General features: G+C 36.2%; 1 protein-coding gene across 3 annotated transcripts in view; it reads left to right on the top strand.

Annotated features, from left to right (window-relative positions):
- Nucleotides 1-27739, top strand: part of TTC37 (tetratricopeptide repeat domain 37) — a 91356-nt gene that overhangs the window by 60578 nt on the left and 3039 nt on the right. For 2 of the 3 annotated variants that reach the window (XM_021939557.2, XM_021939558.2), the window contains 7 exons: nt 171-282; nt 3558-3686; nt 9824-9945; nt 12025-12183; nt 16214-16366; nt 24754-24884; nt 26673-26796. In XM_021939557.2, the coding sequence (XP_021795249.1) occupies nt 171-282; nt 3558-3686; nt 9824-9945; nt 12025-12183; nt 16214-16366; nt 24754-24884; nt 26673-26796 (930 nt within the window). Of the gene's footprint in view, nt 1-170; nt 283-3557; nt 3687-9823; nt 9946-12024; nt 12184-16213; nt 16367-24753; nt 24885-26672; nt 26797-27739 lie in introns of those variants that run through there. The other variant, XM_021939559.2, reaches the window with a different exon arrangement.

The following is a 27739-nucleotide window of genomic DNA, read 5'->3' as shown; positions in this document are numbered from 1 at the left end:
GTTTGTCCTAGTACAAAGGAAATGTTGAATTTATTAAATAATACTGATGAAGGAATAATAGTTTTCATAGCCTTAGTGATTATATCATATCAAATGGAGTCTTTTAGTCAGTTTGAAAGAGAGGGAGCTATAAGGAAAATTGGCTAACATACTTCTTTTCTCTTATGTAGAAGGCGTTACTGTACACTGCAGTAAATCAGTTGGCTATGGGAAGCAGTTCAGGAGAAGATGAAAAAAATATTGCACTAAAGACCATTCAGAAGGCAGCTCTCCTTTCTCCAGGTGCATATAATATCTATTTCATTAATTCCAATTTTTTTTTCTAAATACATATTTTGTAAGTGGGGGAAAAATCTTGCACACAATATATATTTTATTGGCATTGTTTATACCAGACAAAAATGTGCGTAATTTAGATCTTCTACAACAGGAGTTTGAGTGATTAAAGTATTTTGCACTATGTAAGTGTTTAATACAATATATAATGCTATCAGAAATGACTTTTTAAATTGATGCATTATAGATTCACATAGTTTCAAGGTGCATGTGATAATTCAGTACATTTATATTCTTGAATTTGGATTCTATCAATCTTGCATTTGTTTGTGATTTATAGGAGCAAAGTTTATATTTTCATGAAATAAGTCAAAAGAATTTTAAGAAAATATTTCAAGATTTTGCATATCATTTGATTATCTGCTTTTGGCTACTGATAATTAAGAGAGCATCAATTGTCGAAATAGGCCTAAAGGAATGCCTGCTTAGTGATACTTTATTATTACCTGTTACTGAAAATCTGAACTATATGTGTATTTTCAAGAAACAGTTTTATTTCCATTTTGCATCAATATGGTTTAAAGAGTTTCACCCATAGTTGCTAAATTATTTAACATACATATTTAGATATTTTTATGTGTAGTTAGCTTCTTGAAGGATGGGGATGTATCTTGTGTGGTAACTGTTAGAAATGACACAGTTATGGCCTCACCTGAGCTAATTGTGTCATATATAGGCTGTTGATCACAAAGGTACTGAAGAATGTTACTTAAGCATGTTCCATAACTAGAAAAAATGCAGTAGAAGACTGGAGTGTCTAGCAATATAGGGTTATAAGGTATATTTTTACATAATACAGTATTTTAAATATGAAATAATGCGTGAAATTTATTCTCCTTTAACTCTTCAGATGTGTTAGATCAGAATGCTATTGCTTTTGGCTAAGCACTGTTGGGAAAGAAATTATACCAAGAACAAGTTCAGTGTTATCTTGACAATAAATTGTAAAGACTCTCATTAAGCTGCAAAATATCTAACATTTCAGGGATTATTTTGTAAACTAAGTAAAAAAATCAATATTCTGTTGTTTACGTTTTCCTTCATTTTGACATAGAAACAAAAAGAGACTAAACATTTTGATTTGTCTATGTTATATATATATTGGTAAGTTTTTTATTTTTGGAGTTCTCAAGCAGATATTAGATAAACTTACTCTCAATAATTCTTATTGTGGATCCAGAATGATAAAAGATCTATTAGCCTTTGATTGTGTAAGGACAAAAACTTTAGAAAGGTGAGATTGCCCAGATTAGGTCCTCTCTAATGATCTGTGATGTTCCCGGATTATATGGATAAATACATACTCGAGGAAGCAGAGACATCACATAAGATGCTAGAACAGTGACTTAGTGGCAAAGATGAGTGCCTGTTTGAGACTTGTCCTTAGAGTCCAATGAAAATGAATATAACTGTCATTATGTGTAGTGGCTGTACACCTAGTCCTTGTAGATCTTTGGATGACCAAAGCACAGTTTTGATAGATGTTATTCCAGGGAGTCTTGTCAGGAATTTAAAGACAATTCCAAGAATTTAGAATTGAATGGAAAAAATTCCAATTTCTGCTACATTAGTGCTTCTGTGATACTAAGAGGTATTTTTAGCAAGCTGTATTTTAAAATTTTGGGGGTTGTAGTTTATATTTTATCTTAGAGTCACTCTATTTTATAGGGAATTTGGTTTGCTGGTCATCTGTGGAAGAGTTCATGGAAACAGTAATTATTTTGTGTTGTGATAGAGAAAATTGCTGCCAGCTATTGTCCATTCTCCAATCAGAAATCCAAACTATACAATACTGTAAGATCCCTAAAGGGGCTATCCCCTTAATCTTCGGATTAAGTTAATATTCAGAGATTGAGTCCACTTCAGTTGGAATCATAGAATTTAAGACCCTATGGCACCTCAGCTATTATCTAGTTTAGTTGTCTTGTTTTATAGGAAAATGAATCCTAAAGGAAGAACTGCCACACATTAATTAGTGGCATGGCTAGACCTGACACCCACATCTAAGGCTGTCATGTGCCTTTATTTATATAGTAATCAGATTTTATCATAAATTCTAGAAAATAGTCCCCATTTGTGTATTCTGGAATTTGATTATGTCTATGCTACTTAAAATAAGGTAGTCATTATTTGGAGTGGAAATTATTTCATTATATGGAGGTATGTATTGAACTTTTTGTAAAAGTATTTGATCTGCATAAGACTTTAATGATTCTTGTAATTTTGTTGATTTTTGTACTTTTAGCAGTAATACTGGTCACCTATAACTGAAGTAGATATACATTTCAGATATTTGATAAGAAACATATTGGGTGGGGTGGTCAGATAAGAAAAAATAGAAAACTAAAGCTAAAAAGTATGATCAAGTGACTATATTGTTAACTAGCACCCCCTTGTGAGATTTTGAAAGCATTCATTTGTTTTTTAAGAGTAGCAGGAGTAAAATACTAACTTGTTGAAGTAAAGGGCAAAATAAGATTTATAAAAATAAATGACCAAACAAATGAAAAGAAAAAACTTCTAAATTCCAAATCCCCTTCACGTTTTTTTTCACAACTTTCTTAAAAAGAGAAGTCTTTATACATAATCTTTTCTATACATAGAAAGTTACCTTCCAACTCACTGCTGTTGGACTTTTCTCCTTTTCCCTCCCCTGAAGCTGCTGTGAAGGGTGAAGGAAAGAAGGAAAGATCAAATGAATGAAGGATATATAGTCATATAAATGCTTCACTTGGAATGATGAACTTACTTTCATGCTTGCCTATTAGAATGTAATTAAAATCTTGAGTCTTTCCTTTGGCTTAAACTTTTCTTAAGAACTGGTGTTATCTTCCTTGTCCTAGGACTGAGTCTTTAAAATGGCAACTACTAAGTGACGAAGATGAGTGAGACTTATCCTTGGTGTTCAGTGCAAGTGAATCTAATTGCCCTTTCCACAGTAATACAGCACTCTAGGCAGCTGAGCTAACCAGCCATGGAAGAAGAACTTAATAGGATGTTTCTCATCCTCTGATATGTTTGGAAAAATTGGCAAATCTTGAAAGATGAATGTAGCAATGTGTTTCTGAAAACAAGTGCAATTTAGTTTTCCTTTGAGAAAGTGAAATTTTTTTTTAGATACAATTTTTTTTAACTTGTAAACTCTTAATCTCATTTTTGATAGTTTTTAAGCAACATGTTGATTTTAACAAGACTTATCACTGTGTGTTTCCTGTTTTTAGGTGATCCTGCTATCTGGGCTGGGCTAATGGCAGCCTGTCATGCTGATGATAAACTGGCCTTAGTGAACAAGACTCAGCCAAAGAGGATAGATTTATACTTGGCACTGTTATCTGCTATTTCTGCTTCAAGTAAGTTTTAAAAAGCTTCTTTATACATGATTTAATTCAGATTTCTTGAATGGTTAAATCCGGAATACAAACAGCTTCAGCACATATTGTCATAAAAAATATATTCATTAGGCCGGGTGCGGTGGCTCATGCCTGTAATCCCAGCACTTTGGGAAGCCGAGACGGGCGGATCATGAGGTCAGGAGATCGAGACCATCTTGGCTAACACGGTGAAACCCTGTCTCTACTAAAAAATACAAAAAATTAGCTGGGCATGGTGGCGGGCGCCTGTAGTCCCAGGTACTCTGGAGACTGAGGCAGGAGAATGGCGTGAACCTGGGAGGTGGAGCTTGCAGTGAGCTGAGATCGCACCACTGCACTCCAGTCTGGGCGACAGAGCGAGACTCCGTCTAAAAAAAAATATGTGTGTATATATATACATATTCATTAAAAATCCATAGTATAATATTTGTACAAAAGTGTGATAAGCATATGTATTTTCTCTTCCAGATAGCTTAAAAGCCCAATAGGTTCTGTTAGCTGAAATCTTTCTTTTGTAGCATTACTTACTTTGAGACTTTACCAGCATTTTAGGATAGAGGCGACCTGGAAAGATTCCTTTACTGAAACCTGCATTGAAATTGTCCCATGATTCCTCCTGGGAATCTTGGTCAGAATAAGCTGTTAATCTAATCAGATTTAGTTAACATTGTATTGTAAATCTATAAATTTCTTCACTGAAAAGTGACATAGATTAACCTACTTAAATTAATAAATAGATTAGCCTACTTTTGTCTTGGGACATTAACTTTTCACTGAATTAATTTTAGGTTATTAATCATTGTTTCGTAAATGTTAAGCATCATTACTGCCAGTCTTTTGACTACTAGGGCAAATTAAGAAAAGTAGGCTTTTGTTTAATGGTATTAGATTATATAAGATTGAAATATTTTAATAAAATAAATTTATTAAGTGGCAAATCAGAAATACCTATAACATAGTTATTTTTAAGCCATACTCTTCAGATTAAAAGAAAGAACTACCTATTTTTATTTTTTATCCACATTGACAATCTCTGTCTTTCTTTTTTTTTTTCTTTTTTTTTGAGACGGAGTCTCGCTCTGTCACCCAGGCTGGAGTGCAGTGGCCAGATCTCAGCTCACTGCAAGCTCCGCCTCTCGGGTTCACGCCATTCTCCTGCCTCAGCCTCCCGAGTAGCTGGGACTATAGGCGCCCGCCACCTCGCCCGGCTAGTTTTTTTTTTTTTTTTGTATTTAGTAGAGACGGGGTTTCACCGTGCTAGCCAGGATGGTCTCGATCTCCTGACCTCGTGATCCGCCCATCTCAGCCTCCCAAAGTGCGGGGATTACAGGCGTGAGCCACCGCGCCCGGCCGACATTATCTGTCTTTCATTGGTATGTTTAGACTATAGGTGTTTGAAGTGATTGTTGATATCATTGGTTTAGTATCTATCATGTATTTTACCATTTTCTATTTGTAGCCCTTGTTCTTTGTTTCTATTGTTGTCCAACTATTTTTCTGTGTTTTGTAGTTTTAATTGTGTGTTTTATTTGATGCTATTTTCTCTTCTTTGTTAGCATGTCAGTCATATTTTCTTTTTTACTTTTCTTTTTTACTGGTTGCCCTTTTTTACTGGTTGCAATATACATTTACAGTTAATCCAACTCCATTTTCAACTAACACTGTACTGCTTTATGGATAGTGCAAGGCCTTAGAGTAAAACAATCCTAGTTATTGTCCTTTATGTCATTGCTCTTTTGCTTGCACATAAGCATACGAGTCTGTGTACATCCATACACACATAAGCACACATAATCAAATACGTTGTTGCTATCATTATTTTAGTTTTTTTTTTCTTAAGAGATGAAGTCTTGCTGTGTGCCCAGACTGGCCTCAAATTCCTGGGCTCAAGTAATACTCCCGCCTGAGCCTTCCAAGTCAGGCGGGAGTCACCATGCCAAACTAATTTTTTTGTTTTAGAAATGAGGTATTGCTATGTTGCCCAGGCTGGTCTCAAACTCCTAGGCTCAAGCAATCCTCCTGTTTTGGCCTCCTAAAGTATTGGGATTACAGGTGTAAGCCACTACATCCAGCCTATATGTGTCTTAATAGGTGAGACTAGTTTCTTGTAGGCAGCATATATTAGATAATTCTTTAAATCTATTCAGCCAATCTATATATTTTCAATGGAAAATTCATTTACATTCAAGGTTATCATTGATGTGTGATGCCTTTTTTCTGTTGTTTAATTAGTTGTTTTTTTTTTTTGTATATGCATTATTTCTTTCTCTCTTTATTGTATGTTATTGTATTTTGGTGGTTTTTCTGTAGTGGTACCATTTGTGTCCTTTCTCTTCCTCATTTGTATGTTTGCTTTACCAGTGAGTTTTTACTTTTGTGCATTTTCATGATGGTAAATATTGTCTGTTCTCTTTCAGGTTTAGATTCCATTGAGCATTTCTTTTAGGATAGGACTGGACTAGGGGTGATATTCAACTTTTACTTGTCTGGGAAAACTTTATTTTCCCCTCATTTATGAAGGATAACTTGGCTGGGTATAGTATCCTTGACTGACAGTTTTTTTCTTTTCAGCATTTTGGATATATTATCTTATTCTCTACTGGCCTGGAAGGTTTCTACTGACAAATCTGCTGTTAGTCTGATGGGTGTTCATTTATAAGTAGTATGTTTTTAGTATTCTCTCTTTGTCTTTGACTTTTGGTAGGTTAACTGTAGTGTGCCATGGGGAACATCTTTTGGAATTGTAAATATTTGTGCATCTCTAAGCCTCCTCATATTTTCAGATGTGTAAATCTCTTGCTAGAATTGGGATATTTTCATCTATTATTTTGTTAAATAGTTTTTCTTAACAAAATAATTATGTTTTATTTTTGCCTTCTAGGACACTGAAAATTTAAATATTTGGATGTTTTATGGTGTTCCATATGTCATGTAGGCTTTGCTTATTTTATACTTTTGTTTCACTAAGTTATTTGAAAAGATCTGTCTTCAAGTTCTGAGGCTCTTCTGCTTGATCTAGTCTGTTGTTGAAGCTTTGAGATGGATTTTGTATTTCGTTCAATGAATTCTTCATTTCTAGAATTTCTGTTTGGTTATTTCTGATGATATCCATCTCTTTGGTAAATTTTTCATTAGTATCCTAAATTGCTTTTTGTAATTTCTTTGTACTGGTTTTTAGTATTGTCTTGTATTTTACTGAACTGCTTTACTATCAGTATTTTGAATTTTTCCCCTAGGATTTCATAAATTTCTTTTTGATTCAGATCTGTTGCTGTAGAATTATGATGTTCCTTTGGAGGTGTCATATTGCCTTGCTTTTTCTTGTTTTCTTTGTCCTTACATTGATATATGCACATCTAGTCTAACAGTCCCTTCCAATTTTGGAATTTTCTTTCGTAGGGGAGCATTTTTTCCTGAAGATGTATATCCATGGTGTTGTTTGGGTAGGTCACTTTGGCTTTGATTCTGAATGTAGTCTCTGATTTCTTTGGCTGTAGACAGCATCAGTGATATTTGTGATTTCTTTGGTTTGTTAGGATACACTTGTTAGTGGAGGCTTGGTGAAGTTTTGGTGGGGCCTGGGATGCCAGATAGGCCAGTCTTTGGGCCCCAGTGGTGGCAGCAGTGGGCTAAGCTTGCCTGTCCTTGGACACCAGAGCAATGTACAGTGGCACTGGTGTTAGTGGGTTTAGGCAGGCCCATTCTTGTGCCTCTATAGATGGATTGCCCAGGTTCTCCTAGGAGTGGACAGAACTAATAGGAGATATATAGATAGATAGATAGATAGATAGATAGATAGATAGATAGATAGATAGATATATCTATATCTATATAGAGTTCATTAAGTATTAACTTACACGATCACAAGTTCCCACAATAGGCTGTCTGCAAGCTGAGGAGCAAGGAGAGCCAGTCCCAGGCCCCAAACTGAAGAACTTGAAGTCTGATGTTTGAGGGCAGGAAGCATCCAGCATGAGAGAAAGATGTAGGATGGGAGGCTATGCCAGTCTCACTTTTTCGTGTTTTTCTGCCTGCATTATATTTGCTGGAGGCTGATTAGATTGTGCCCAACAGATTAAGGGTGGATCTGCCCTCCCCAGCCTACTGACTCAGATGTTAATCTCTTTTGGCAACACCCACACAGGCACACCCAGGATCAATACTTTGTATCCCTCAGTCCAATCAAGTTGACACTCAATATTAACCCTCAAAATTAGGCTGGGTAAGTGGGTATGTTCTTGAGTCCCTGGGCAGCAGGCATGGTGTGGATGATGGCAGTAGCAGTGGGACTGACCCTCTGGGACCCAAGCAGTCCACACTGGCATTAGTGGTGGCTGCAATGGACTGAGCACACCAGTCCCCAGGCCCACGTGTGGTACATGTGAGTGAGTGCCAGCTGCGGTGTTAGCGGCAGATTGGATGGGCCTGACCTCAGACCCCAGAGGAGTGCTCAAATGCTAATGGTGATGGTCTACGCTGGGCAATCCCCAGGCCCCAGGAGGGCATGCTTGGGTACTCTGGGGAGTGGAGCCAGGCCAGGTAGACCTGTCCTTAGGCTCCCTGGTGGTGCATGCGGGCCCTGGCTGTGATAGGCAGGGGCAGAGTGATGCTGGGCTGCCAGGAAATACTTTATTGGGAGCAGCAGCTGCTGTTCTGTGACCCTGCTACTGGGTAGGGTGGGGTTGCTTTCAGTGTGAGCAGCCATAGGCAACTGGTTGTGGGGGTTACAGGCTTCAGTCATGCCTCAGTTCTGCTGTATTCCAATGCAGTGATAACTGCAGGGCAGTGGAATTTGTTCTCAGGGCACTTGAATATGCATGGCTGCTCCTTACTGGCAGCTCATGGTGGTTCACAGTGGCTCTCCTCAGCTCCAGTAGCAGTGGCTGTGGGCAGGGAATATCAGTGGGGCTGCAGGGCTGTGGAGATACAGGGGCTGTTGGGCTGCATGGCAAGACACAGCCTGGTAGAGGGCTGGGCTCTCAAAATAGTGCCTCACTCTAGCTGCTTAGGACTCAGGGGTTTGTGGGACTCAGCGTGACCTGATCCCAGCTGAGCAGACGACCTCACTCCCCTCTCCTTCCTTGCTTTTGGTGTTTCCTGTTACTTTTCTGTTGAGGTCCAGTGTGCTTTTTCAGATAATATATCTGAAATGTGATTGTCTACTTGCTATTTGGTTCCTTTCCATGGATGAGGCGAGCACCAAATGCATCTAATGAGCTATCTTGAATAGCTATCTTAAATTCACTTACTAGTGATTTTACCAAGTATTTAAGGAAAAATAATACCAATTCTACTCAAATTCTTTCAGAAAATCTAAGATAGTAACACTTCTAACATCTATGAGGCCAGCATTACCCTAATACCCAAACCACGCAAAGAACAACATTGCTTGTGAAGGTAGATTGAGAAATTCATAACAAAACTTCAGCAATTCAAATCCAGCAATACGTGAAAATGATAATAATACATCATGATCAATTATGGTTTATCCCAGGAGTGCAAGGTTGATGTACCATTTGAAAATGAATGTAATTTGCCATATTAGCACCCGTGAAAGATGCCAAAGAGTTTATACCATATGATTCCACTTATATGAAATTTGTGGAAATGCAGATTGGTCTATGTGACAGAAAACAGATTAGGAGCTGACTGGGGACAGAGGCTAGGGGAGGATGGAGTAGGTTGGGGACAAAAGTGGTTACAAAGGGAGAAGTGGAAAATTTTGATGATGCTGAATATGTTCATTATCGTGATTGTGGTGATGGTTCACTGATATACATGTCAAATATGAAATTGTATAGACTGAAAAGGTACAGCTTACTTTGCATCAGTTATATCACAGTAAATCTTTACATGTTTTCAGCAACTTATTTTATTGTTTCTTTAGAAGTCACAATTATAAGAGGCTTTGAGTTATTTAACCACAAATACTCCTGCCATGAAACTTTTCAGAAACCTGCCTCTTGTCAGGATAGTCTATGGTACATGTGGCACATGTAACTGAAAAACTGTGTATGGATGATAAGTCTAATGATAACTTTTTAGGAACCAGTTACTCCTCTGAGAACACATTCTAAATTGCAGAATAAAGTAACATTGACATTTTTTGTTTACAGTTAAAGACAAAAAATTCTTTGAAAATTACAACCAGTCTCTTGAAAAGTGGTCTCTGTCACAAGCTGTCACTGGTCTAATAGACACAGGAAGAATATCTGAAGCTGAAACTCTCTGCACAAAGGTATTATTATGGAATGTGCATTGAAACTCATGGATTCTTATCTTACTTGGAAAATAACTTCAAAAATAGAATATGTGAGGCCAGACGCAGTGGCTCACTCCTGTATTCCTGGCACTTTGGGAGATTGAGATGGGAGAATCACTTGAGGCCAGGAGTTTGAGACCAGCCTGGGCAACATAGCGAGAGGCCGTCTCTACAAAAAATTTAAAAATTAGCCGGACCTGGTGATGCATGCCTGTAGTTCCTGCTACTCGAGAGGTTGAGGCAGGAGAATTACTTGAGCCCAGGAATTTGAGGTTGCAGTGAGCCGTGATCACACCACTACACTCTAGCCTGGGCAACAGAACAAGACCCTGTCTCAAAAAAAAAAAAAAAAAAAGGAGGAATGCATATTATTTAAAGAGCATGTAGTGGTGTGATGTCAATTATGATGTTAACAACTAAAATTTATTGATTACTCTACTTGCCACAAACCAGTCACTGCATTTAGCATTTTGTATTTGAACTTCACAGCAATCTTATGATATAGGTATTTATTATTATCCTCATTTTTACAGTTGAGGAAAACTAAGGCTTAAAGAGGGTAAGTAATGTGCATAGGAGCTCACAATTAGGAATGGATAGAGTTGTGATTTGAACTCACATTTGTCTGACTCTAGGACTCAAGCTCTCATTAAAGGTCTTTAAAATTTTTTTTTATTTGGGTGCCATTAGAGAGACAGCATTTTCCTTTAATTTCTGCTTCCTTCCTTCTTAATGCTATATTTTCCAGTATCGCTTCAGTTTTCCAAAGTTCTGGATCACATAGAATGACTGTGGAGATTGTCGAGTGGGTGACTGGAACCTACTCAGTAGTCTGTTTTTACATGCCAGAATTGTAGGGCTCTATGCTTGCAGGCTCTGTGAATAAATGTGTAGTACCTTGTCTAGAATATAGTAGGGACTCGAATATTTACTGAATGAATGAATGAGTTTCCAAAGCTCACTTAGAAATAATGTAATGGTTAAAGAGAGTTTTGAACATAGCTTTTCCTGAAAACATCATATTTCATAATTGCTTACCATGGAGGTTGTGTAATGTTTTTTTTAAAGATCAGTATACATTTTACACAGAAAGAAGAATGGACTTTTGAAGATTTCTTTGGTTCTTGAATTCTGTGAAAAGCAGAGTAATACATTTTTTCTTTTATTTAAGGAATTCCATCTGAGATAAGTTCAGGACAGGGTATTACTCAGTAGGTGCTTACTAAGCATAAATTGACAGTTGCTATGTGCTCTCTGATAGCATAAGTGATGCCTTATGAACCTTTCCTTGTCAGTTTGTTGTTCCAATCTCTTACTTAGAAGAAAGCAATCAAATACATTTTAGAAATACATTTAAGATCTAATGAGTAAAAAACAGAAAAGTATGCTGTTGAGGGACAAGCGATAAACATTTGAAACAATAGTGGGAGGACTTGTTTACAGAAATTCTTCATATATATAAATATATACACACACAGAGGATATAAATATATACAATACATTTATGTATGTATGTAGGTAAGTATTTTAAGATATAAATAGTGGCTTAAGGAAATGGGGAAAATAGGTCATTTTTCTTACTCAAAGTACTCAAAAAGGCTGTGCCTAGAAGAAGGACATGTAGAGTGAATATCTTTGTTAAGTTAAGAAAGAAAAAAAATGTATGCCTCTTTTCTTCTTACATAGTGCAGTTTTTTCCAGTATGGAATAGTGATAGCCTTCCCACTTAATTTTATATTTATATTTTCTTAGTTCAACTATTTACTTACATTCAGAACCTAAATTTTTCAGGATATCACTTAAGAGTAAACTAAGTCAAAGGGAAATATATGTAGACTACAATAATAGTGTTACTGATTGTAAAGGTTATTTAAATGTAAAGTTTGATGTTTACAAGCTGTTCATTGTTTTATTTAGTTTTTGCAGTTGTTTACTCTTTAATAAGAAAAGGTATAAACATTCAGAATTTTATTTTCCCAACTTGGAGAATATGCCTTTTACTTTTAACACTTAAGAACCTATTTGATGTATTCCTATTTGGGATTTGATTTCTAGAATTTAAAAAGTAACCCTGATCAGCCAGCCGTTATCTTACTTTTGAGACAAGTTCAGTGTAAACCACTCCTGGAGTCACAAAAGCCACTCCCAGATGCTGTACTTGAAGAATTACAAAAAACAGTCATGTCCAACTCAACCTCTGTTCCAGCTTGGCAGGTAAGTTTTCTCCTTTCTTTCCTGAGTCCTCAATTAAAGCACTTCATAATATTAGTTAATGTCAGGGCTATGCTCCATCTTTATTTGACTTGCTGTCATTCTCACCATGTTATCTCTCAGTTTCAAGGTCTAAAAAAGGTATTGTGTTTAGAGGAGCTAAGGAAGTTTAATACTAATGTAGAATCTGCTACAGTGATGATTTAAAGCTTCTTAAGTTATTGATTATAAATTTTCTCACTTTAAAGCAGTGATGAAAATACTGTGTTTTATATGGGTTGATATGTTATAGACATTTTATAATAAGGATATCATAATGGTGTTTAACTCTGCCTTTAGAGGGGATGTGTATAGTTTCTCCCTAGCTACTTTACAGATAACCTGTATTTAGTGCTTTTAGAAATAATTATTTTCAGGATTGATGCTTGAATCAACAGATCATCTGCTCTTTCAGGTGGCTCTGGTTATCCACAGTGACAAATGTACAATGATCACTGTGTACTTTGTTCTTATTGATATTAAAATACAAGGAAGCGCATAATTATTTTATACAATTATATTTTCTCTGTGCCCCAGAGAAAGTATCAAAGGTGCTTTTTGATACAGATTTATGGAAGCTTATTATCTTACTATAATTTGTTTTTTATTCTGATCTTTTATTATGCCAGCTTTTTTATATCCCTGCTTTAGATAATTTGAAAAAATTATTTGGCCTAAAATTACTAGATTATGAAAACTAAGCCTCCATTTTACTGTAATTCTTTTTTCCACTTTCTTAGAGTAAGTTTTCCATATGAGATTTAGGATTTAAGATCAACATCTAGTTGACCTTAGAACATCTAGTTGACCTTAGATACTTAATCAACAGCTAGATGTTGTTGATTTCATATTCATTATCAAAGGGAGAAATACATTGTCAAACTAAAAGGGAAAAATTGAAGGATAAATTATATCATAAGTGTATTAGTCCATTTTCACACTGCTGATAAAGACATACCCAAGACTGGGCAATTTACAGAAGAAGGAGGTTTAATGGACTTACAGTTCTCTGTGGCTGGGGAGGCCTTGCAATCATGATGGAAGGCAGAACGCGTGTCTCACATGGTGGCCGACATGAGAGAGAGCTTGTATGGGGAAACTCCCCGTTTTAAAACTATCAGATCTCGTGAGCCTTATTCGCTATCATGAGAACAGCACAGGAAAGACCTCCCCTCATGATTCAGTTACCTTCTGCCGGGTCCTTCCCATGGCACGTGGGAATTCAAGATGAGATTTGGGTGGGGACACAGCCAAACCATATCAGTAAGTAAAGTCTTAAGAGATTGCATGTGTGTGTGTATGTGTGTGTTTTCTTTTATGTTATGATATAATTCACAAGGAATAAAGTGTAAAAATGTTTAAAGTACTACTCATTAAATATGATATGTCTGTTTAACACCTCCCATATCAAGATACAGAACAGTTCTAACAACCCAACTGCCTCCCCCAGGCCTCTGTCAGTTGATCTCCTTGCTTGACTTCCCCCACCCCAATACAAGGAAAACCTCTATTCTGACTTCTATTCAGTTTTTTCTGTTTTTGAACTTTGTGTCAGTGGAGTAGTACTCTTTTGTATCTGGTTACTTTCACTCAACAGGATGTCTGTGAGATTCATTTGGTGGTTTTATGTAGCCATAATTATTTCATTTCATTTTATGAACATACTATAATTATTCATTTTACTGTTGATGGGCATTTGGGTGTTTCCAGGTTTTGTCTAGTATGAATAATGCTGTTGTGACCATCCTTGGACATGCTTTTTGGTGGGACATAGGGTATATGTACGGTTACTTTAGTAGATCCTGCCAAAGAGTTATCTAAAATGGTTACACCAGTTTACACTTGCACCAGCAGTGCATGAGAATTCCAAGTGCTGATATTGCCAGATTGTTGTGTTTTTCCCCCATTTTGGTGAATATGTAGGTAATAATATCTTTTGGTGATTTTAACTTGTATTTACCTGATATCTAATGACATCATACAACTTTTCATGTGCTTATTGAGCCTTTGGATATCCTCTGTGTAAAGTGCTTTGCATAATTTTTAATGGACTATTCATTTTTTACTTACTGAATTATTGGAATTTATGATATTTCCTGAATCCAAGCACATTTTTGGATATTTACATTGAAAATATTTTCTTACACCTATGGCTGCCTTTATTAATGTTATTTTTTGATGAATAGTTCTTAATTCTAATGAAGTCTGATTATGGTTAATGCTTTATTGGGATATTCTATTTAAGAACTTTTTGCTTACTCTAGGTTCATGAAGTTTTTTTTTATGTTTTGTTTTAGAAATTTTATTGTTTTACTTTTCATATTTAGGTCTATAATTTATCCTGGATTAATCTTTGTGAATATTGCAGGAGTTAAGATTTATTTTTACCCATAAGTAACATAGTACCAATCTTTGAAAAGACTATTTGGTCCCCATTGAATCACGGTGATGCCTTTGTCATAAATCAATGTGTGGGTCTTTCAGGCCTCATTATTTTCCATTGGTCTATTTGTTTATTCTTTTGTTTTTTATTCTTGAGTATAGCTTTATAATTAGTCTTGATATGTGATAACATTAAAACCTCCAACTTTTTGTTCTCCTTCAAGTTTGTCTTAGGTCCTTTGCATTGCCAAATACAGTAGTCCCACCTTATCTTCAGGGGAGATGTCCCAGCACCCCAGTAGATGCCTGAAACTGCAAATAGTAATGAACTATATATATGTGTGTGTGTGTGCGTGTGCGTGTGTGTGTGTATATATATAAAAATACCTATTATTTTTTCCTATACATACATACCTACCTATGATAAAGTTTATAAATCAGGCACAATAAGAGATTAACAACAATAATAATAAAACAGTTATAACAATATATTATAATAAAAGTTATATGAATGTGGTCTCCCTCTTTCTCTCAGAGTATTTTATTGTATTGTACCACAGGTAACTGAAACCACAGTTAAGGGGAGAGTCTACGGTAAATTGTTAATTCTCACCCAAAAAAGCTCTGCTGGGACCTTAATTGAGATTGTTTAGAATCTACAGTTTAATTTGGGGACAATTGATGAAGTAATACTCTACTGAAGATTTTCTGTCCACAAATGTGGTATATTCCTCTATTTAATTAAGTTTGAAATTTCTCACGGCATTGTTTTGCGATTTTCAACCTAGAGGTCTTTTATACTTTTGTGTTAAATTTATTTCTAGGTATTTGGTATTTTTTGTTGTTGTTCCATTGTGTGTGTGTGTTTAAATTATCTGCAAACATTTAAAAATTCAGTTGATTTTTATATGTTGACTTTCGAGCACCTTGCTAAATTCACTTATTCTTTGAAAGGTTTCGGATTTTGTATATAGAGAGTTATGCCCCTTTTACCTTTTTCTTCCCAATATTTACATAATAAGGTTTTTTGTTTATTTGTTCTGCTTTATTGTACTGTCTGGAACCTTTAATACAATGTTAAAAGTGGTGCTAAGTAAACATTCTTGTTTCTTCTTACCTCAGGTAGAAAGCATTGACTATTTCATTACTAAGAATGGTATTTGCTAGAGATTTGTATAAATATCCTTATCAGATTAAGAAGATTCTACTTTGAATATGCTAAGAGAGTTTTTTCTTAAAAAATAATGGGTCTTGAATTTTATTAAAACTTTTTTATGGCATCTATTAATCTTTTTCTTTATTCTGTCAATGCGGTGGATTACATTGATTTTCAAATATTAGGCCAACTTTGCATTCTCAGAATAAGCCCTAGTTGATCATTATATATTATTGTTTTTATATATTGCTGGAATTGATTTGTTAATAGCTGTTGTTAAAAGAATTGACAATATGACAATTTTTTGACCTGTAATTGTTTTTTGGGCACAGAACTTACCAATAACTAAAAACATAGTTTTACTACATCAAAGTTTATTGAATTTGTTGGAATAGGGGTTACAGACTGCATAGTAAACTAAGATCCTTTGCCTCCTTCTCCCGTTTTGTTTCTTAGTGGCTGGCACATGTGTATCAGTCCCAAGGAATGATGAGAGCTGCAGAGATGTGTTACAGAAAGAGTCTACAAGTGGCATCTCAACAGGGCAGTTGGAGTGGGAAGCTCTCAAGTCTGTTGAGACTAGCACTGCTTGCATTAAAAGTCTGTATGGTAAGATCATGTTATAATTATGATCATGAAAAATTGATATTTTATCTTTCTTTGACATGAAGGCTTTTTACGTAGTAATACTTGATTGAATTCCTGTTGTTTCATTGTCTTCTAGTGTGGCTTCTTGATACACTTTGTATTTTGGGTTTGTGATGGACATAGAGCAACATAAATCTATAGACTACAGCAGAACATTGTCAATGTTTGGGGGAAAAGGATTACAGTTTTAAAAGTTGAATTATAGTAGGATATACATTTTTGTTTCTTGGTGAAACAAATTGTATTAGAATTAAATTTAGCCACTCAACTGTGACAAAAATGGTAATAGTGAACATTTCAGTCATTCTCATTTCAATTCATCATTCTTTAAGAGGGATTTCTAGTAACTTATGACCTAACAAGCTATTTTCTGATACCAATTTACATATATCAATCTGAAAATTTTACATGCTGGTAGGGAAAATTTGTGAAGATACATGTTTAAGTGAGAGTGAGGGCAAACTGCAGAACAAGATGTATGATATAATTCTAATGGAGTGTTCATATATGTGGTATGAATTTTTAAGAATGTATATCTCTAAATACACCATATGTGTTTGTGCAGATGCTTGAAAGCACAAAGATATAATTATATGGAAAGGTATATAAGAAATATAATGGCAGTTATTTGGAGAAGGGGACTGGGGGTTTTAAGGGATGGTAGAGGATAATTTTTCATTTTGTATCTTTCGATGGTGTTTGGATTTTTTTTATCATATCCTTATTATTTTGTTAAACTGTTATTATTTCAGTTTTACATGGTTAGAAGAAATTATCCTACACAGCTAAAGTAACTCTTGTTTTTACCATAGTAACCCATGAGAATGTTAGTTATTCACTTTAGGCATTTTGATAATGAAATATAGAATTAGGACTTTTTTTTTTGGCTTTGGTGCCATTACTGTAGAGCACATTTAAGAGCTTCTTATGTCAGGGGCTATTTCTGTTCATTTTTGCTTCCTTGCTCTGTCAGTCTGCCTTGTGCATAGGGGGTTCTCTATAAATGGTTTTGAATGAATGGACAAATAATAATAATGTGGCCAACTAATTATAGTTCACTATTTTGTTTTGTTTGCCACATTTTTATATATAACAAAGGTCTTTATGATCTTGGTAACTAGTGAGCCATAGAAGCCACACATAGTACCTATAACATGCCCTACAGTTTGTGAACTGGAGAAGTAGACACTCCTTTCGCCTAACTTATTATGGATTACTTTTCAATATTATTTGTTGATTTTTATTAATGCTGGGAAGTTAAATCTGACCTGGAATAGAACATATTAATAATAGTTATAATAATAGCAAACTATAGCACTTAGTCTATGCTAGGTACTGTTATAAGTGCTTTACTCTTATTAACTTATTTAATAATCACAATAACCCTGTTTGACAGATGAAGAAATTAGCTTGCAGTTCAGTAATACCCATGTATACCTGTCCCCCCACCCCACTCCCCCACTCCACCTCTACCAGTACTACACCACAGAATTATTTTCTCTAAGATCCCATGTTCTGGTTCTACCATTTACTACCTGTGAAACCTTCAGCCAGTTAAACCGTTTAAAGCTCTTTTCTTGTTCTGTAGTAGAGGAGATCAGAATACCTATTTTACATTCTTGTGGCGTTATTTGAATAATGAAGTAATGTTTACACATGCCTTTGTAAACCTTAAAGTGCTATCAATCCAGTCTGTTCTTGAAAAAACATTTGACATCCAGTAATTATAAAGGAATAAAAGGTATGCCATATTTCTATGGTAAACAGCTGGCAGTATGGGGAGGATGGATATATTAAAATAAGACATTTATAAAAGTCTTTATTTGAAAGTTTTATTATATGTGATAAAATGTGACACATATAAAAACTGACAGTTTGGCTAAGACACTACATATCAGATTCCAAAGTGAGATATCAGATCAAGAGAGATTGCTGTGTAGCATATAGGATCCTCCAGGATAACCTGAACTCAACCCTGAGCCATGGACATTCCAGTGCCCCCAGGGCTGTGGCATGCAACTCAAGAGTACGGAGCTGAAATCTGCGGCTGACACTTGAGTTGGGGAGGAGTCCCTACCCTCAAGAGCTGAGAGGGGTGAGACGCATGGGTTCCTGGGCAAGGACAAGAGTGGGGCATGCCTCCCTTTGCAGGGCCAGTCCAGAAAGGTTTTGGCATATCTCCCTGTCATAGCCCCTGCACAAGGGGACCCCACAACCCAAATCACCTAACAAAAGTAACGTGGGCATGGAGCGAATGATCAGAGGGGGCTTCCCCTAAGGCCCTGGAGCAGAGCTGGTGAGGTGGTCATTTCTATCCTGTCCCCACCATCACCGCTGAAGAGAATGCCTGTGAATGCGAAGAAGTACAAAAGAGCCATGTGGCTAAGTGTTAGCCTAGGTACTGTTACTTTTATGCACTATCTACTGGATTGCAGCCCAAACTACAACACCAAAAATTATCTTGCTAACATATACACCTGTGAAACCAAGTGCAAGAATTCACCTACACATAAAGACCCTGTACAGAGCCCTGACTCTTTTTAAGCATCCAGAAGTAAGCCAACTGACTATACTCAATTTATACCACAGTTAAAGGAATACTAACTGTATTAGTCTGTTGCATTGCTGTAAAGAAATACCTGAGATTGGGTCATTTATAAACAAAAGGTTTTAATTGGCTTATGGTTCCACAGGCTATACAGTAAGCATAGTGGCTTCTGCTTCTGGGGAGACCTCAGGAAACTTACAATAATGGTGGAAGGCAAAGGGGAAGCAGGCACATCTTACATGGTCAGAGCAGGAGCAAGAGAGAGAGAGGGGAAGTACCACACACTTTTGAAAACCAGATCTCTTGAGAACTTACTCAGCGTATAGTACCAAGGGCGAATGGTGCTAAACCGTTCATGAGAACTCTGACTCCATGATCCAATCACCTCCCACCAGGCCCCACTTCCAACACTGGGGATTACAGTTCAACGTGAGATTTGGGCTGGGACACAGATCCAAGCCATATCACCAACCCTCCCAGATGAGAAAGAATCAGCACAAGAACTCTGGCAATTCAAGCAGCCAGAGTGTCCCTGTACCTCCAAATGTAGCCTACTGGTTCCCCAGCAATGGTTCTTAACTAATCTGAAGTGACTGAAATGACAGACATAGGATTCAGAGTCTGGATGGCAAGGAAGCTTATCAAGATTTGGGGGAAAGTTGAAACCGAATCCAAGAAATCCAGTAAAATAATCCAAGAGCTGAAATGTGAAATAGTCATTTTAAGAAAGAACCAAACCGAACTTCTAGAGCTGAAAAATTCACTGCAAGAATTTCATAATACAATTGGAAGTATTAAAAGAAGAATACATCAAGCTGAGGAAAGAATCTCAGAGCTCAAAAACTGGTTCTTTTAATCAATTCAGTCAGACACCAAAATAATGAAAAATGAATATTTTAAAATGAACAAAACCTCTGAGAAATATGGGATTATGTAAAGAGACCAAATCTACAACTCATTGGCATTCCTGAGAGAGGATAAGCAACTTGAAAAATGTATATTAGTCCGCAAAAATTTTCCTAAATTTGCTAAAGAGATTGACATAGAAATCCAAGAAATACAGAAAACCCCAGCTATATACTGACATACAAGATGGTCATCCCCAGGGCACATAGTCATGAGATTTACCAAGGTCAATGCAAAAGAAGAAGTCTTAAAGGCAACTAGAGAGAAGGGTCAAATCACATGCAGAGGAATCCCATCAGGCTAGCAGCAGACCTCTCCACAGAAATGTTACAAACTAGAAGCAGAATAATTTGGTGCCTACTTTCAGCATCCTTTTTTTCTTTTTTCTTTTCTTTATTTTCTTGTTCTGAAGCATCCTTAATGAAAAGAAATTCTGACCAAGAATTTCATATCCCACCAAACTAAACTAAATAAGTGAAGGGCAAGCAAATACGGAGGGAATTCATTGGTACCAGTACAAAAACAGACACATCAACCACTGGAATATAATAGAAAACTCAGAAATAAAGCTGTACACCTACAACCATCTGATGTTTGACAAGGCTGACAAAAACAAGCAATGGAGAAAGGACTCCCCTATTCGATAAATTGCATTGGGTCAACTGGCTAGTCATTTGCAGAAGAATGAAATTAGACCCTTACCTTTCAGCATATATACAAACTAACTCAAGATGGATTAAATATTTAAATGCAAGACCTCGAGCTATTAAAATTCTAAAAGAAAACCTAGGAAATACCTTTTTTGACATTTGCCTTGCCAATGAATTTTTTGGCTAAGCATCCAAAAGCAATTGCAAGACAAACAAAAATTGACAAGTGGGACCTAATTAAAGAGCTTCTGCACAGCAAAAGAAACTATGTACAGAGTAAACAGACAACCTACAGTATGGGAGAAAATATTCACAAACTATGCATCTGACAAAGGTCTTATATCCAGAATCGATAAGGAACTTAAATCATTAAGCAAGAAACATAACCCTATTAATGAATAGTTGAAGGACATTAACAAACACTTCTCAAAAGAAGACATATAAGTGGCCAACAAACATGAAAAAATGCACATCCCTATTAATCATCAGAGAAGTGCAAATAAAAGCCACACTGAAACACCATCTCACATCAGTCAGAATGGCTATTATTAAAAAGTCAAAAAATAACAGGCTGGATGTGGTGGCTTATGCCTGTAATCCCAGCACTTTGGGAGGCCAAAGCGGGTGGATCACTTGAGCCCAGGAGTTCAAGACCAGCCTGAACAACTTGGCAAAACCTCATCCCTACAAAAAAAAAATTAGCCAGGCATAGTGGCATGCACCTGTAGTCCCAGCTACTTGGGAGGCTGAAGTGGGAGAATCACCTGAGCTCGGGAAGTTGAGACTGCAGTGAGCTGAGATCTTGCCCTCTCACTCTCTCCTGGGCCACAGAGTGAGACCCTGTCTCAAACGAACAAACAAACAATAACAACAGAAATAACAGGTGCTGGTGAAGCTGCAGAGAAAAGGGAATGCTTAAATGCTCATGTCCTGTTGGTGGGGATGTAAATTACTTCAGCCACTGTGGAAAGCAGTTTGTAGATTTCTCAACTTAAAGCTACCGTTTGACTCAGCAATCCCATTACTGAGTATATACTCAAAGGAAAATAGGTCATCCTACCATAAAGACACATGCATTCATGTGTTTATCACTGCACTATTCACAATGCAGAGACATGGAATCAACCTCGGTGCCCATAGAGTGGATTAGATTAAAAAAAAAATGTGGTATATATCTGCCATGGAAATACTATACAGCCATAAAAAAAGAACAAAATCATGTCCCTTGCAGCAACATGGATGGAACTGAAGGCCATAATTCTAAGTGAATTAACACAGGGACAGAAAATCAAATACTGCATGTTCTCACTTGCAAGTGGGAGCTAAACATTGAGCACACGTGAACATAAACATGGGAACAACAGACACTGTGGACCATTGGAGGTGAAGGAGTGGGACAGGGGTTGATAAACTGCCTATTGGGTATTATGCTCCCTAACTGGGTACAATATACCCATGGAGCAAACCTGCACATGTACACTCTGTATCTAAAGTTAAACTTGAAATTAAAAAAAAAGAGAAAAGCATCAGAAGAGTGGAGTTAGAGAAGGATTCTTGAAGACATTTCTTTGGAGAGGGCTGTTGCCTCGCCCATTTTCCCCCTGGCATGTTTCTGTAGACAGATACACACAAAGTTGAGGAAAGGGGTGCTACCAGAGAGAGGGAGGCTTCAATCTGTGTCCTCTGGGGTCCTGGAAGCATGTGTCTAGAAGCATATGAATGGGTATCTAACATGTTTCAGAGACTATGGCACTCAGTCTAAGGTGTTAGGACAGAGAAGAGGAGAGTTGCTAGCGTTTTAGAAAGTGATCACATGTTTCTGGGAGAGAGTGGTCAACAGTAGATTCATCCCAAAGGTAGGTAGGAGTATCAGTTTGTGCTATAGGGAGGAAAGAATGAAGGAGAGTTGCTGCAGACGGAATCAGCAACACTCTCAGAGTTTGTTAGATCCAGAAATGAGCAATGCCAGTGGTGAGAGTGGGTTGATATAGGAGTTATCCTAGATCCTGTTCAGTAAGGCCACCTAGAGGGATGATGGGATGTCAGCAGAAAGGAATCTGAAGTTTCCACATTGCTAGAGGATGTGGAGAGAGTGAGAAGAATAGAATACATTTGCTAGATTAGTGGAACTGCAGGTGAGCAGGGCTGGCTTCATGGGCATGCAGCCTCTGCAGTTACACAGGGCGTCATACTTGATTTAATGTTCTGTAGTTGCTATCTTAGAATTCTTTTTTTCTTTTTTTTTTTTTTTTTTGGAGACGGAGTCTCGCTCTGTCGCCTAGGCTGGAGTGCAGTGGCCGGATCTCAGCTTACTGCAAGCTCCACCTCCCAGGTTTACGCCATTCTCCTGCCTCAGCCTCCCAAGTAGCTGGGACCACAGGTGCCTGCCACCTCGCCCGGCTAGTTTTTTGTATTTTTTTTTTTTTTAGTAGAGACGGGGTTTCACTGTGTTAGCCAGGATGGTCTCGATCTCCTGACCTCGTGATCCGCCCGTCTCGGCCTCCCAAAGTGCTGGGATTACAGGCTTGAGCCACCGCGCCCGGCCAGAATTCTTGATAATTTTTTTAACAAAGGGCCCTATACTTTATTTTGCACTGGGACCCACAGGTTATGTTGCTGGGCCTGCTGATGAGAGATTACCCATGAAGTTGGGAGTCTCTGCTAAAGCCAAGTTGAGGAAAAGAGCTTTAAGTATCTGTCAACCCTGGAGAGCTTGGCACCACCTTACAATGGCACCAGTTAAATACAAACTTCTAGTGTTTCAGTAGGGCCCTGAAGCTACAATTAGCCACTGGAGGTGGGAGTACTGGGGAAGAGGAACCAGCCACCTGCTACTGCCTGTAACCATACTCTAGCCTGGGAGCCGAGGGGAATTGAGGCGGGGCAGGGAAGTATGTGCAAGTACTACTTTTCAACAAAGACTGAGTGTTGAGAAAAAAAGAGGACATTCTAATTGAGACTATATTTGTGGATGAATGTAAGAAAAAAGGAATAAGACTCATGGGGCCTAATGTAATTTACATCCAGGGACACAGAAAAAGTATCTCTCAAATAAATGTTAAAGAGGTAGTGGGAAAACAAAATAGAAGTACTCTGATCACTTTGTTTAATATGCCAGGTATATATAGCGACTTTTGCCTTACAAAGTCATCTTTGGGCTAACTTTACAGAGTGTTTTATATGATTTCATAGAATTTAGAGAGTGCATTATTGAAAGCATCCAGTGAGAGTTTTATGTTACTGGTTTTTAATAATATGTTAAGAATAATTGTATTAGAATGTGCTTTGCCTTACTTTCTTTGTCAGATGTATCCCAGGGTTGCCGCTGTTTATAGATGATGCATCATAACCGCTGTTGTCTATTTTCACGTTCATTATAGCTTCCTCTTACTTAATTATATAAATTGCTACTGCCTATACTCCACTCAGATAATTGCTCTAATTTTTGTTATATAATTTGGTGTTTGAAATAGACTATATTGACTCATTATATTGACATTATTAAAATATATATTTTAGATACTTGTGGTTATGAAATCTCAGTCAAAATTTGAGATTTTTAAATGAAAGTTTCTAATGCATTTTTTTCTCTTTACATAATTCAGTAAAGTGTTCATCACTTTAGTTTGTTACTGTTTCTTCAGAAATACTTACCTTTGCTGTTTCTGAGTCAGTACCTAATGTGAAAATAAAGCATGTAACTCAAGTAATATATGCATTGATATATTAGCCATAAAGTGAAATTTTTTAAAGATTTTTAGTATTGATTGCTTTGATTTAATACCTTTATCTCTGATCTGTTTTGTACTTTTTTATATTGGGAGTTTATTAAAATACTTTATTTCAGCCTTTCCTCTCTCCTTAGATAATTTTTTAAATGTAGAACTTTATCACTACCAGTTAAAGAATCAATTATGTTAAATTGAGTTTTGTATATTTGGTAGACACAAGACTGATAGATTTTATTCCCCTATGTAGTATAATAGTGCATTTTCTTTGAACAAATATTTTAGTGTTTTTTAAATATCTCCTCTTTGAAAACCTCCTTTATCCCAGTCTACCCCATTTTGTAGCTCCTTAAGAGCAGGGATCAGATCTTAAATCATTTTGTAGTAATTATACTCCTTGTATTATTTCTATGGTGACTTGCACAAATAGGTACTCAATAAATGAGAATTGAATTGCATACTTTTCAAATAAATATACCAAATCTTTGAGTTAATATTTGTCTTATATTTTTATAGGCTAACATTTCCAATGATCACTGGCCATCTTTGGTTCAAGAGGCTACAACTGAGGCCTTAAAACTTTGCTTTTGTCCACTGGCTGTTCTTTTACAAGCTTTATTACAATTCAAACGTAAAATGGGGGCAAGGTATGAAGAATCTTCATCTTTTTCTTATAAAGGCTTCTTCACTTTAAATCTTTCTAGGAAACAAGGAAAGATTATAAACTTTAAAGTTTATAACAGATCAATTTAACAAACTTTGAGGGGTGTTTATATATCTGTATCTACTTTGGAAGAACTGGCTCCAGAAATCCAGTAAGGGAGAAATAAAGCCTTATATTTGTTTAAGAAGGCAATTTGATACATATTTATAGGACATGAGGGATTTGGCATGATAGCATTTCCAGTGAAGAAGGTCTTGGAGTTTTTGTTCTTCACTGTGTTAGGAGGCGCCAACAGTGTGATGTGGGTTCTAGAAACAAACAAAACCAAAAGACCCCAGTTCAAGGCTACATTATCAGAAATTCTTGCTAATGTAATAGGCTATGAAAAAAGTAATAAATATTGAAAAGGCAGAGACATGTTTTTTTATAAATGATGTGGTTTCCTATCTAGAAAATCCAAAAGCTGCTCTGATTAAAATATTAAAATTCTATAGCAATGTATATGTTGGAAGAAGTGCACTTAAATTTGAAGAACATTACTTAAAGATCACATGGCTAAAAAGTACAGGCAAGAATACTTTAAGATTTTGAAAATATCTAGTTCTAATGTATATTACATATAATACAAAGCATCTGTAAGTAAGGCAGTGATAGAGGAGCAAACATTACTGGAACAGAATAGGTATGGTAGAAATGGAGGTTAGTACATATAAATATGTAGCAAAAGACACATCACAAAATAGGGATGGTGGAAGATTAAGACCATATGGCTGATTAACAACTCCAGCACTATTTATTAACATTTATTTATTTTGGGCCATTTTTATGTGTGACTAATTTCACTAAGAAATGTTTTAGGCTGTAATTTAAACTTCCTAATGAACTACTTCTGCTCATGCTCAGTGTTGGTAACTTAGAGAGGACTATCCCCCTTTCGCCCCCTATCCCAATAATCTTTGTTAACACCTCCCATAATTTTTATCACCTTCAAAACCTAGCCCAAATAAAGATGAAGTCTAAGAAAAATAACAACGTACTTACTACGTGATCCCTCTGCAAAAGCATCTTCAAGACAAGTTATTTAGTTCCTGCTTCAAACTAATTGCTACTTAGAAGATCCTTCTGGTTAGCAGTTCTGAATATACTATGGTTTATGTTGTTTTCAGCAGTACAGAAGTTTTGGAGTCATAGATGTTAGTAAATTAGGAAAGACAAAATTAGAACACAGCTGTAAATCAGCCTGTTATTACATGGGTTTACGTTATCATACACATCCTTGAAAACATATGCTAAAAGCCTGATATGATATACATAGCCTGTAATGTAGACACTGAATATTTCTTGTTCCACTCTGTATCACCCTTGTATTATTTAGTGACTTAAGTAGTGACTTAAGTAGTTTCTGTCTACTTTTCAAAAAGATTAGAGGTAGAGCACTCAAAGTAGATTATAAAATAGGGATTGCCTCCCTATTCTCTTTGGAATGAGAATAAATTGGAATAATTTAGTTATCTGCCATATGGGAATAATAACTATCTACCTAATAAGGTTGTGAACATTAAATACAACCATATTTAGCATAGTACCTAGTGCATGATAAACACTTAATAGATATTAGCCATTATTACTTTATTGTTATCTGAATTAAAAAATCATAATCAGGTACCACATCTGCAAAAATATGAGAACGACAATGTGTATGTGAGATTAGTATAGGAGATATCTTATGGTAATTTGCATGCTTTGGACTAAATTTAACTTTTTTTTCCAGAGAGACACGGCGTCTTTTGGAAAGAGTGGTATATCAGCCTGGGTATCCCAAATCTATTGCATCAACTGCACGTTGGTACCTGCTGAGACACTTATATGCCAAAGATGACTATGAGCTTATTGACGTAAGGCATTGATTTTATTTAAAATGTTTAAGGCATTGATTTTATTTAAAATGTTGTATCTTTGATCTAAGGGTTTTAGAGTTAATTGTTCAAAGTTACCTCACTTTTATGGTTGAATTTTTAAAAACTGAGTGTGTAATTTTTTGTCTAATAAAAGACTACAATATCTACTGTTACGTCTGTTGAAAATGAGAAATATTTATGCACATGGTTTGAAGGTTAAATATATAGCTTGTATCTTACCATGGGTTAGTTGTGAAATTCTCCTTTCGATATTAGAATATCAAAAGCTGGGGCTTTTTGGCATAAATAACAGAACTGTTAAAACCTGTGTTTTAAAAAAGTTTAGTGTGGATTTAACCTGTATATGTGCAAGATGCCTTTATATAGGGAAACTGTACAGGTTGAGCATCCCTAACCTAAAAATCCAAAGTCTGAAATGCTCCAAAATTTGACACTTTTTGAGTACCAACAACCTTGGGGTCATGATCAGTTGTGAAGCATGTTGTAAGTAATTAGATACTAACCATAGGTGACAAATGGTTTTACTTTTTTATTTTCAGTTATACAATATAACAGATTCATGGATATTTTTATATATCTCTCTATTAACGCATCCCTATAAGCTTTTTTAATTGAAAGAAAAAGGTAGAATTTTAAGGAGCTTGTCTAATTGCAGGACTTTATCTTTGAACCAATGAGAACATCACAAGTTTAAAAGTCATCCGTTAAATGTACTGAGGTTTATAAAAAGTTGCGAACTGCTGATCTAAAGCCCTTACCTAGTGAAGTTTATAACAATACAAATATATGACGATCTAAATCCAACCTAAAGCAGTATCAAAAATCAACATTTTCTTTCCCTTTTTTGGCCAGAAAGGAACAACTTAACTACACTTTCTTTCATATTATTTATATACCTTTGTTATTTCTTTAGAAATCA

The sequence above is a fragment of the Papio anubis genome, chromosome 5 (genome assembly GCF_008728515.1).
Source record: "Papio anubis isolate 15944 chromosome 5, Panubis1.0, whole genome shotgun sequence".
NCBI classification, from domain to species: Eukaryota; Metazoa; Chordata; class Mammalia; order Primates; family Cercopithecidae; genus Papio; species Papio anubis.
Note: the sequence above shows the minus strand (reverse complement) of the source record. Positions and strands in the feature narration are given on the sequence as shown.